Source organism: Puma concolor, chromosome C1 (genome assembly GCF_028749965.1).
Source record: "Puma concolor isolate L17-30 chromosome C1, mPumCon1.1.hap2, whole genome shotgun sequence".
Classification (NCBI taxonomy): Eukaryota; Metazoa; Chordata; class Mammalia; order Carnivora; family Felidae; genus Puma; species Puma concolor.
Genome location: NC_141674.1, coordinates 86,703,541 through 86,715,743, shown reverse-complemented (window position 1 = coordinate 86,715,743; position 12,203 = coordinate 86,703,541). Strand labels below are relative to the sequence as shown.

At 38.1% G+C, this 12,203-nt stretch overlaps 1 protein-coding gene and 1 long non-coding RNA gene across 9 annotated transcripts in view; one reads left to right on the top strand and one right to left on the bottom strand.

Moving 5' to 3' along the window:
• LOC147578204 (uncharacterized) overlaps positions 1-2,035 on the bottom strand; it is a 192,728-nt gene extending 190,693 nt beyond the window's left edge. For 4 of the 6 annotated variants that reach the window (XR_015254927.1, XR_015254926.1, XR_015254930.1 and 1 more), the window contains exon 1: positions 1,844-1,984. This is a non-coding gene — a long non-coding RNA (uncharacterized LOC147578204). Of the gene's footprint in view, positions 1-1,843 lie in introns of all 6 variants that reach the window. The other 2 variants (XR_015254929.1, XR_015254925.1) reach the window with 2 other exon arrangements.
• Positions 1,995-12,203, top strand: part of DPH5 (diphthamide biosynthesis 5) — a 51,820-nt gene continuing 41,611 nt past the window's right edge. The window contains exons 1-3 of one of the 3 annotated variants that reach the window (XR_015254923.1): positions 1,995-2,150; positions 2,444-2,595; positions 10,724-10,848. Coding sequence is in view for 1 of the 3 variants with exons in the window: in XM_086717701.1 (XP_086573827.1) it covers positions 2,461-2,595; positions 10,724-10,848 (260 nt within the window). In the remaining 2 variants the exon portion in view is untranslated. The remainder of the gene's footprint in view (positions 2,151-2,443; positions 2,596-10,723; positions 10,849-12,203) is intronic. The other 2 variants (XM_086717701.1, XR_015254924.1) reach the window with 2 other exon arrangements.

The following is a 12,203-nucleotide window of genomic DNA, read 5'->3' as shown; positions in this document are numbered from 1 at the left end:
AGGTCTAAATGGGAGATTAAAATCTGAGTCAGCAAAATACTAGAGATACCCAAAATTATTGAGAGTGAATATTCAGGGTTTTATTTTGTTTTTGCTTTTAATTGTAGCCATTCTTTTATTACTATTTTTATTTTTGAGAGAGAGAGAGACAGAGGGTCACAGAGTGAGGGGGCCAGAAGATCTCAAGTGGGCTCTGTGCTGACAGCAGCAACTGGATGCGGATGCGGGGCTTGAACTCACAAACTGTGAGATCATGACCTGAGACAAAGTTGGATACTTGACTGATAAGTCAGATGCTTGACTGACTGAGCCACCCAGGTCCTCCAATTTCAGCCATTCTTTTTTTAAATTTTTTTTCAACGTTTTTTATTTATTTTTGGGACAGAGAGAGACAGAGCATGAACGGGGGAGGGGCAGAGAGAGAGGGAGACACAGAATCGGAAACAGGCTCCAGGCTCCGAGCCATCAGCCCAGAGCCTGACGCGGGGCTCGAACTCAGGGACCGCGACATCGTGACCTGGCTGAAGTCGGACGCCCAACTGACTGCGCCACCCAGGCGCCCCTCCAATTTCAGCCATTCTAATAGGAATATACTAGATTCTCACCGTGGTTTTAATTTTTATTTTCCTAATGTCTAATGATGTGGCTTATTTGATGTTAGTGTATCCTCTTTGGGGATCTGTTTACCTTATTCTCTGGGAGATTTTTTCAAATTCTTTGCCTACTTAAAAAATTAAGTTGTTTTCTTATTTACCTTTTGAGAGTTATTTATGCATTCCTGATACAAATCCTTTACCAGATACATGTTTTGCGAATGTTTTCTTCCAGTGTGTGGCTTCAACAATGTCTTTTGAAGAACAGGTTTTATCTCTCTCAACTTCAATTTCTCAATTTTTCTTTTCTACATCATGCTTCTGGTGTTCCACCTGAGGAGTCTTTGCCTAAATAAGATCACAAATATTTTCTCCTATCCTCTCTCTAGGAAGTTTTATTGTTTTGTTTTCCATATAGTTTATATGTACATCTATGATCCATTTGAATTAATTTTTGTTTATGGTATGAAGAATGGATGGATGTAATGAAACTGGATAGAATCAGTCATGAAGAGTGTATTGAATGTGAAGTGCAAAGGGTGGATGGAGCCTAGGAAAAAACATAAAATTAAGGGTTAAGTAACAGGTATTGGGCAAAAAAAGACACAAGGCATTGTCTGAGAAGCAGCAGGAAAATTCTGAATAATCAACACTGCCTAAGATAAACAATGGAAACTGTCTTCTTAACTTGGATGAGGTCACTAGTGACCTTACCAACAGCATTTACAGTCAAAACAAACCATTTCGATATCGGAACTACATCTAACTAACTATAGGAATTCCCCCTGTGGAAGCATTAAGTCTGAAATTCCTGAGCGCTCTTAAAGGTCACTTGGAAAGGCACGGGGCGGGGGGGTGGGGGGGGTGGGGGACGAGAGGGCGGCTCTGGGCTTCCCGACACTGAGGATGGCTGAGGCATATCCCAGTCACGCCCCTCGGGGCACTCCGGCATGAGGTCTTGGGGTTGGGGACAAACCCCAGGAATCACCGCCCCGCTAGGAAATCAGAGTCACACTGATGGCCAGGTTTGGCTACACTGACACCTCATCAGGGAGGTAGCTGGTTAAACGGCAGCGGAATGCAAAGGCGAGTATGGAAATCTCTGCACTAGGGCGATCCCGAGCAAATTAGGGAAGTCCGTCCCACACGTCACCCGTTCTCGTGACCGGAGAAGAAAAGGCGTAACGCGCCGCGCTGCGCTACCCAACCTCGGGTCCAGCTCCTCCCAGGCAAAGAGCTCCTGCACTTACCCTGTCCTAGGTTGGGGAGGTGTAAAGCCACTGGCTAAGGGGATCGCGGGTGCTCCTCGTCCTTTCCCAGAGGCCATGCTGGGGACTCTAGACAGACTGCCCGACCGACTGACCTTTCGCTTCCCCACCCTAGCAGCGGGCGGGTCACTTCTGGCGCAGCCGGCAGATCTCCCCCACCCCACCCGCAGAGGCCGGCTTGCCCTCCCCTCCAGCTAGTCGTAAAGTGCAGTAAAGGCGCTGACGTTTTGCGGCACCGTCGGTGAGGCCGGCGGCGTGGATTTTCTCTGTGGGCGAATCATCGCTTTCGGTAGCTATATTTTCGGAAAGGCTGCTTTTAGGCTTTTGGGGACCCAACTACAATTCTCTCTAGGGTAATTGTGTGCTCCTAGGTTGGTGTAACGAGAAAATGCGGGGTAGGGTTGTTCACAAACATTCATTCCAGTCCTTATGTAAGAGGCGTGGAGTGAGGTTCTCAGACCTCGCTCGTGATTGCCGTCTCTTCTCCGGCTGTTTTGGTTTTCAGTTTCCATGTTCATCACTAGATTTTAGATATCCTCGGTGTAGCTGACACATGTTTTTCTTGTTCGCTTCGTCCTGCAGTCTCCCTGGACTTTGAAATGCTTTACCTGATCGGCCTGGGCCTGGGCGATGCCAAGGACATCACAGTCAAGGGCCTGGAAATTGTTAGACGCTGCAGTCGGGTGTATCTGGAAGCCTATACCTCAATCCTGACTGTAGGGAAGGAAGTCTTGGTAGGTGCTTAAGGATCTCCAGTCCTGGGAAGAAAGCTAACAGCTGATTTTCATTACACTAAGCTGAACGCAATTTTCAGGTCTGCTTGTTGAAACCTTTTAAAACCCATCCCCTGCTCATTAAGGATCTGAGGAGTACAAGAATGGAAATAATACAACAACCAAGTGACTTGGAAAATGAAAGGGTGCTTTTGTCTTACTTTACAAGTCTAATTTTGTGGTTTTCTCCAGTAAATAGGAAAGGAAAGTTACTTTACACTCCTGGGGATAGTTCTCAAAATCCCTTATTTCATGAGATAGTCCATTTTTTTCTGAGTTGAGTGCTAATGAGGTACTGACATAGCCTTAATGAGTTGGTTATATATGCAGAAACCACGCTGAAAGCTTCTCCCTTTGAAGTATTTCCATAGGGAATGGTAATCGCCTTTCTGTCTGTATCCTATCCAGAGACGGCTTACCTTTAAAAAGACTCCCCGTAAGGCTTATACACATACTCTTGTGTATACTGAATAAGCCTGGGACTTAATAAACTTAGGATTTGTTAATTTATCATGCATTTAGCTGGCTCTTGTTAAGGGCTCAGTACATTTTGGAGGAGGGGTTAAGTAGTTCATGTCCATTGTCAAACTCCAAATGGAATGTAAATTAAGATGAACAGAGTGTTGGACGTGTTATAGGAGGAGGGAGAGGATTTTAGAATTGTCTGGTCTATCAAGGCTTCTAAACAAAAAAAATGACCTAGAGAATTTCAGGTCTAATGCCCTCTCAGATTCACAGCCCAGGGAATTCTGGTCTCAGAGTTATAAGGAATTAAGGACTGCTACTTGAATTGGTATTGATATGAAAGTTGCATCTAACGACCAGCTTTGATTTGTTGACTCTGATTTGTTAGGATGGAAGCAAAGTGTCTAAGCTCAAAATAATAAGTATTCCTCTCTTACCAGTAATTAAGGAAAACTAGACTGGACTTAAATTCTTCTAAGAGAGTAGAGACAAATAAAACAAATCAGCATTTTTTAGGGTAAGATGTCAGGATTTAGCATAGAGGAAAGTTTGGACCTGACTTTAAATCTTCTCTGTTACATGTTACCATATAACCTTGGACAAGTCCTTTAACTTTAGTTTTTTAATTTGTGAGATGGGGATAAGAATGCCCACCTCATAGGTTCTTAATGTAGTGCCTGTCACAAAAGTCTCCAGAAATGGTAGTTGTTGATAGGCACATTTCTGGATTTGTCTAAACCTCAATTATCTCATTTGTGAAAATAGAGATAATAACCAATTGGAGATTTTATTAAGGTAGGGTTTTATTAAGATGATATATTTGAGGTGGCTCAGTTGGTGAAACGTCCAACTCTTGATTTTCCTCTCAAGTTATGATCTCACGGTTTGTCAGAGTCCCATTTCGGGGCCCTGTCTCACAGACTGTGCACTGTAAGCACAGAGCCTGCTTGGGATTCTCTCTCTCTCTCTTTCTCTCTGCTTGAGTTCTTTCTCAAAATAAATAAATATTAAAAAGATAACTTAAAAAAAGATGATATATTTGAAAGTGCTTTGTAAATTTTAAGTGCTAACTAAATGGTAATGTTGGTTGCTGTAATTTTTTCAAGTATTCTTTTCCCAAAAATGTAGAATTCGGGCTGGGCCCAACCTCACCTACAGGTAAATTATGTTTTCTTTGTTAAGGTGCTGGAATATCCATTTCTCTACAATAATAAGTGCTAATATTAATAGAATACTTACTATGTACTGTTCTAAGTGCTTTATATGTGGAACAGGATTATTATTCTATAATTACTGTACACAGTTTACAGGCACAAAGAAACTTGCCCAAGGTCATACAGATAATGAGTGATAGAGCCAGAATATGAGCCGAGGCAGTCCTGAGTTGAGAACCACCACTCTTCACCTTTGTAACATACTGTGTCTCTGTATACTCAGGGATAGATCATAGCTTCACAGAATAATAATTTCATAGAAAGGTAGCATTCAAGCAAAATGGTCAATTTTGAATCTTCTTATCACAAAATTCCATCAGTCTGTTCTTCATGACTTTCTCCAGGTCTTTAGTTCATGTTTTTTCCTGAGCAACTTTCTGTGTGACATCAGCCACCTTTAGTAACTCTTTTCTAGAATAAGTTAAGGTATAAATAAATAAATAAATTCATGCCTTATATTGCCGAGTAAAATGTCAGAGCCACTTTTTCTTCAGTGACTTCCTTTTTGTTTTTTCATTTCTACCTTTTCTTTCTTTCTTTAAACAAATTGATTTTTAAAAATTGTTGACACGTGCTCACACCTGTATGTACAATCTGGACTCAATAACTGGATAATTATTACACAGTGCAAAAAAAAGATTGGAAAAACCTATTTTCTGCAGTGAACATGTGCTTTCTTTTATCAATAATCACACAAAATTATGAAAGCCATATATAGATGTTACTAAACAAATCTGGACTTTATCTTACATTGAAAGCTATTGTTTTGAAATTGCCAAACAGGTAGTATTGTTTATATATTCTGTAGTATTCAAAAGTTCATTAAACTAGAGACAGTGAATCCAGGGAAGAGTTTTAGTTTTGTTACATACACTTTGAATTTCTTTAGGCACTTTCTGTGAATAAATTATGATCTTCTATGCCGATTTGGTGTGATACACTTGTAGTGCCTTATACAAAGAAGTAAAAGGTATGGCCTTTGTTCTCAAGTGGTTCATGATTTATCTGTGTTATACCCAGGAAAACATAAATAATAAAGGAAGATTTAAATAACAATTCATGACAACAGTGAAAGAAGCTATAAAATTATATTGCTGGGAAGAACTTAGATGATCTTACTTAAGCCAGTGCTCTTGTTTTCATGGATTAGGAGAAGCTGCCTTACATAATAAATAATTACTAGTTATTAATTCTAATTGAAATTCATATAAGAAAGAAGATCACTTCATGGGGCACCTGGGTGGCTCAGTTTGGTTAAGCATTCAACTTCAGCTCAGGTCGATCTTACAGTGCATGAGTTTGAGCCCCATATCAGGCTCTGCTGTCAGAGCAGAGCCTGCTTCAGATCCTATGTCTTCCTCTCTCTCTCTGTCCCTCCCCTGCTTGCGCTCTCTCAAAAATAAACAAACATTAAAAAAAGAAAAAAAAGATCACTTCAGTCCATGGTGGTCAAGGGAGACTACAGAATAGATGGAATTTAAGCTGTGTCTTAAAATAATGCATCCCAATCTTTTTGTTTTATTTCTTTTGTTTTCATAGTCTAGATTGAAAATGGCAATATTTGCACGGCTCCGCAGGGTAAATAGAGAAAGCAGCTATGGCCAAAAGGAGCTAACTTTGGGGCTGTAGCCACCCTGTAAAAAGCAGAGGAGATCACTAAGCTCTGCCTGTCTATGGCTTATTTATGATACATGTGATGTTTTGTAATCAACCAAGGTTCTGTGACTTTGGACAATCAGTTAACTTTTCTGTGGTCTTTTTCTTATCTCTAAAACGGGGATAAAAATAGGGGCTATCTCATAGATTATAACGAAGATTCAATGAATTCATAGGCATAAGTTCTTAGAACTATGCCTGACCCCAGAGTGATCCTAATGTAAATATACTATAAATGTTGTTATTATAGATAAGACTTGGCAAAGGGAAGAGAAAGAGACAGTTGTTATAGATAAGATTTGGTAAAGGGAAGAGAAAGAGCATAGTGTTCTTTACTGAAGAAAAAATAATTATGAGCAAAAGCATGGAAAAAACAAGCATAATAATTTGCTATACTTGTTCTTGGGCATCACTCAAATAACTTTCATTTTCTTCCAGTATGTGTGTTCCCTCCCTTTTCTTCCTAATCTACTTCATCTGGGTACCAACTCGCTCTAGTTCCTGTCTTCCTATCTGATAGCTGTGGAATGATATTGGAGGGATAGAGGAGAAGACAGTAAAGGCCTTCCCACTGAGAAAGATGAGGCAACCAGCTATGACCTTCATTAACTTCCCATTAACTTCCCATTTGTCCTTGCCCTAAATCTGAATCTGTCTTCCCTCCAGTCTTAGAAAATGACTTGTTAGGCGCGTGTGAGTGTCTCAGTCAGTAGTGTCCAGCTCTTCATTTTGGCTTTGGTCATGATCTCACAGTTTGTGGGATTGAGCCCTGCATTGGGCTCTGCGCTGTCAGCACAGAGCCTGCTTCAGATTCTGTGTCTCCCTCTCTCTGCCCCTCTGCTTGTATTCTCTCTCTCTCAAAAATAAATAAATAAATAAATAACTTAAAAAAAAAAAAAGCAAATGGCTTGTTAGATTGAAGTTCTCTTCCTGTTCAAGACTAAGTAGATGTGTTTTTCTCAAACCTCTTCCTCTCCCTTCCTCTGAAACTTTATTCCCATCAATTATTCTTTCTTCTTTATGTTCAGTCTGTCTTAATATGCTTCTCTCCTGAACCTGAAACCATATTCAGGTATTGTCTCTTTTGAAAACTCTCTCCTTTAATTTTTTTTTTTTTTATGTTTATTCATTTTTGAGACAGAGACAGAGCGAGTCGGGGAGGGGCAGAGAGAGGGAGACACAGAATCTGAAGCAGGCTCCAGGCTCTGAGCTGTCAGCACAGAGCCTGATGCAGGACCTGAGTCGAAGTCAGATGCTCAACTGACTGAGCCAGCCAGGCACCCCAAAATTCTCCACTTTTAAACATCTTTTCTCCATAGTTACTATTCTCTTATTTATCCAAAGTTTTTTGAAAAAGCAGCATACTTTTATTGTCCCTACTTCACTCATGTCTCATACTCCTGTGAGCTGATTTCCATTCCTCTGAAATATTTGTTTGTTGAGCAATTATTTAATAGCTGAGAATGCCAGAGGATACTTTTCAATTCGTACCTGTTTTACTGCTTTTGACATACTTGCTCACTCCTTGAAGCTGGCTTTTAAGACATGACTTTTTCTTGGTTTTATTTGTACTTTTCCATTTTTCTCAGTCCCTTTTGTAAACCCTATTTCTCTGTTCTTTCTTTAAATGTTTGTGTGTGTGTGTGTGTTTAAGATTTTGTTTTCTTAAGATTTTGTTTGTTTACACATTCTACTTCTGGCTTCTACTTTTCTATTTTTTTTTTTTTTGACTAGGTAATACATTGTATGGTATAAAATTCAAAAGATATTAGGGGTGCCTAGGTGACTCAGTTGATTAAGGGTCCCAACCCTTGATTTTGGCCCAAGTCATGATCTCACGGTTTGTATGATCGAGCCCCATGTAGGGCTCTGTGCTGATAGCATAGAGTCTGCTTAGGATTCTCTCTCTCTTTGCCTACTTAGGATTCTCCTCTCTCTTTGCCCCTCCCCTAGTCTCTCTTTCTCTCTCAAAATAAATACACATTTAAAAAAGAATTTAAAAGATACTAAATGGTGTATACATTGCAATATTTCTAGCCCAGTTCCCCTTCATAGAGGCAGTTATTACTAATTTTTCATGTATCCTTCCAGGAATACCCAAAAGTAATTTTAATTTTGACTTTTTACCTTGCCCTCCTTATACAAAACCTGCCAACTTAAAGCAAGAAGCTTTAAACATTGCTTTCAACTTAAAGCAATGAGTTTTTTGAGTTTTACCTTCATTTTCATGGAGGAGATTAGGGCTGATGCTATACAAAAACTGGCTAATGAGTCATTTGATAATGTATAATATAAATTTAAAATTATTTGTTAAATAATACTGCTTTTCCCTCCTGCCCCTTCCCTGACTCTTATTAGATTCCAAGCTTCTATAGCACTTAATGATGTGGTTAGATAATTCCCCACTAGACATTATAAGCCACAGGACAAGGGCCATGTATGTCTCATTCAGCACTATTTGCCGACAACAAGCGTAGAGGTTGGCTTGGAGGTTGTGTATAGGAAATATTCTTTGGGGCACCTGGGTGGCTCAGTCAGTTGAACGTCTGACTTCGGCTCAGGTCATGATCTCACAGATTGTGAGTTTGAGCCCCGTGTCGGGCTCTGTGCTGACAGCTCGGAGCCTGGAGCCTGCTTCAGGTCCTGTGACTCCCTCCTTCTCTGCCCCTCCCCTGCTCATGCTCTGTCTCTCCCTCAAAAATAAATAAACATTAAAAAATTTTTAAAAAAAGAAATATTCTTTGAGTAAATGAATAAATTAAGAATAATGTAGGTAAATTAAGAATAATGTAATACCAGTTTCTTACTACTTTTATTATCTCTTCCCTTTTTTACATTTTTTTCAAAAGGATCAGCTATTTGGTTATAATGGAGTGTTTGGGGTGTATGTGCACAGTTATGCATATGTGGATACTTTTTTTTTAATATTGTGTTTCAGTTAGATAATGAAATGTTTCTTAAGTAATAAATATGGAGTGATACATGATAGAAGTCTTGAGAAGAGTGGGGTTTTCTGTTGTTGAATCATAAAGTATTAAATAGGATTTAAAATTACTGCTAGCATTAAGCTAGTCACATGTGATTTTTAAAAATTTTTTACAGAAATGTTACAAGTTCAGTGAGTGATGGGCATTGAGGAGGGCACCTGTGGGTTGAGCACAGGGTGTTGTATGGAAACCAATTTGACAATAAATTTCATATTAAAAGATGTTAGAAGTTCAGGAAAAAAAGAATTCCTTCAGTTTTCAGTAATGATGTGTATGTCTTAGATATATGTGAATATAAATGTTCTACCACTGATAAGTTTTCTGGGCTCATGAAATTAAAGGAAGTTATATGCAAATGAATTATTAAGAAAAAATATAAAAGTGAAAATAAAGAGAACACTTTTTATCTGTAAAAACGTCGTTGTCATTGGGAACTTCTGGAACATCTCTGCTAAGATATGCAGAGAAAGGGAAGGGATCTTTTTTCAAGAACAGATTCTAGTTAAGTATTAAGAAATAGTTATCAGAGTTGGAACTATAGCCTTTATCTTCAAATGCTTAATCATTTGTTCATTTACTCTTTTGCTTGACAGATATTGAGTACCAGATAACGCTTCTATTATAGCAGTCCTTGTAACATTTGACTTCTAATATAATCTTTATAGCTCAAACTTCTCAGTATGTAAGAAATAGTATTTGTCTATGAATCCACTTTTACTATATTTGAATTACATATTATTCCACGGGAAATCAGTTAATAAGATTCATGACTTTGCATAATAGTTTGTAACCACTGCCATATGACCACTGGCACATCAGTTCACTCTCTGTACTTACATGCTGCCACCCATTAAGGTCAGCCTCCTGGGTTTATTCTTTAGAGTTGAACTTCAGGGAATTGGTTCACAAAGCAGTTTGTGTTGAGACTTCCTATATACTTAGAATTCTTTTTTCTCCCCTGCATCTCTGCCTTTTTAGCAGGAAGTAGGAAATACAATTGTTATTTATTTTTTTATTTTCTTATTATTTATTTTAGAGAAAAAATGAGTGGGGAAGAGGTGCAGAGGGAGAGAGAGAGAATCTTAAGCAGGCTTCATGGCTCAGCATGGAGCTTGACGTGGGGCCCATCCCATGATTCTAGAATCATGACCCGAGCCAAAACCAAGAGTCTAACACTCAGCCCAGGCACCCCAGAAATACAGTTTTCAATCAATCTTTCCTGCAATTATATAGGAATGTTTGCTGGTTCTGTAAATAACTGAATCTTAATTTTCTATTATTTCTCATTGAAGTTACCTTTTATTTTAGCCAGAGTCCTATAGGTTTTCCTATGGAAAATTTAATTAAACCCAAATTACCATGTATGTTTATAGTTATTATTTAATATATTCATTTTTATTAGTATGTTTATGAAGTAAGGCTCGTACAAACATGTTCTCTGTTCATTCTACAGTATTCTGCCTGGTCTGTTAGACTCAGATTTAGATAAATTTAAAATGCAGAAAGTCTCAGATGTTAGGAGGTCTACCTCCTCTTGGGATATTAAGATAGCCCCAAAGACAGAGTTTAATTGCAACATGTTATAGAGTGCTAGCTCACTGATGAGTCCTATTCAGTGATCTACGTATGGATGTCTGGATGGTTGCCAAAATTTGCACCAGCCCCAGAGATTAGTGTGTGTGTGTGTGTGTGTGTGTGTGTGTGTGTGTGTGTGTGTGTGTAAATGGTCACCTGCTGTCTCATTTTGATATTGGACTAAATCTGTAGGAAGAGTTCTACGGAAGAAAATTGATTCTTGCTGATAGAGAAGAAGTGGAACAAGAAGCAGATAATATTTTAAAGGATGCCGATATCTGTGATGTTGCATTCCTTGTGGTTGGTGATCCATTTGGGTAAGTCAAAGCAGATATTTTAATTTATTTGCTTGTTTTTAACTCGGTAAGAATTATTCCATTTAAAACTTTTACTTGCCAGGTCTTAATAAAGGACTGTGTTTACGTAGGTTCTAAAATCTCATAAAGTTTCATTATCTTTGAGATAAGTGAAGAAAATCTGCTTGATAAGGATGTCATCATATGTAACTCTTACATTGGTTATTAAGGGTCTGTTCTAAAGTTTGTATCATTGCTTTTGCTATTCTTTTAGAAGATAACTTAGGACATCAAATGACCTAACTAGTATATCATTATTAATAAGTTTATTACATTATCAAGAGTTACACCTACCATTTATTTTTCAGCTAAATTGCAAGCATCTTCTGATTCCTTTATCCTAAGCTTTTTTTTTCTTTTTTAATCACTTCATATTTATCAACATTGTCACTTTACTTGCCTTGAATTTAAAAATCTGTCAAGCCTCAGATTTCAATTTCTTATATCCCTTGGGAGCTCTGTTCTTTCCCCATTACTAAAAAGATGGGTTTCTACCTGTCTAGTCAAGCATCATCAATCTCTAATGTCAAGCAAAACAGAGGAGTTCTTTGTCTCCAGCTGGTGACCCAAGATTTATGTCACAGATTTAAGGAACATAAGGACAATTAAAGCACTATGAACTCACCACCAAGGATGTTTTTCAAAAAGAATGGAGTTACATGTGCATGTGTCTGTCAAAAAAAAAAAAAGTAATTTACATCAGTATGGTATGCCAGAGATTATGTTTCCTTATTATGTTTGGTTGCAAATGACATTGTATAATCACACATTTAAAAATAACAGTTTGTTTTAGCCTATGACATTGTTTTCTGTAAGTCTTCCTCCAAATTAGCAGTACGTATTTTTCTTTTATTTCTTTTAGCCAGAAAATAGTAAAATAAAATAAAGGTGATGAAAAATTCTGTGTATAAAATGTCTTGAAACTCTTGTAGGATTTTCTCATTATTGCACTGGATTCCTGCCAAAATTCCATATTTTTTTATAGGGACACCTTCTGAACTCACCAAACTTTCTTACTTGATGGTATAACAATTCTTACAGTCACCTAAAAGAGTAATCTCAGAGTTACTTTTGACTTCCATGGCATCTAGTCACTGACAGAGCCCAATAAACCAGTGCTGCTCAATGTGAGGTTTATAGACTGGTCCCAGGCCACAAATTTACTAGTCCATGATGAGGACTACAGAAATTGAGAGTAAGCATTTAGAAATTCTATAGCAGTTTTTAGAAGTAATTTTATCTCTGCTGAATCTCATAATTTGGAGCTTATATTTTGTATTTTATATTTTATTTTCCTAATCATTAATTTTGATTGC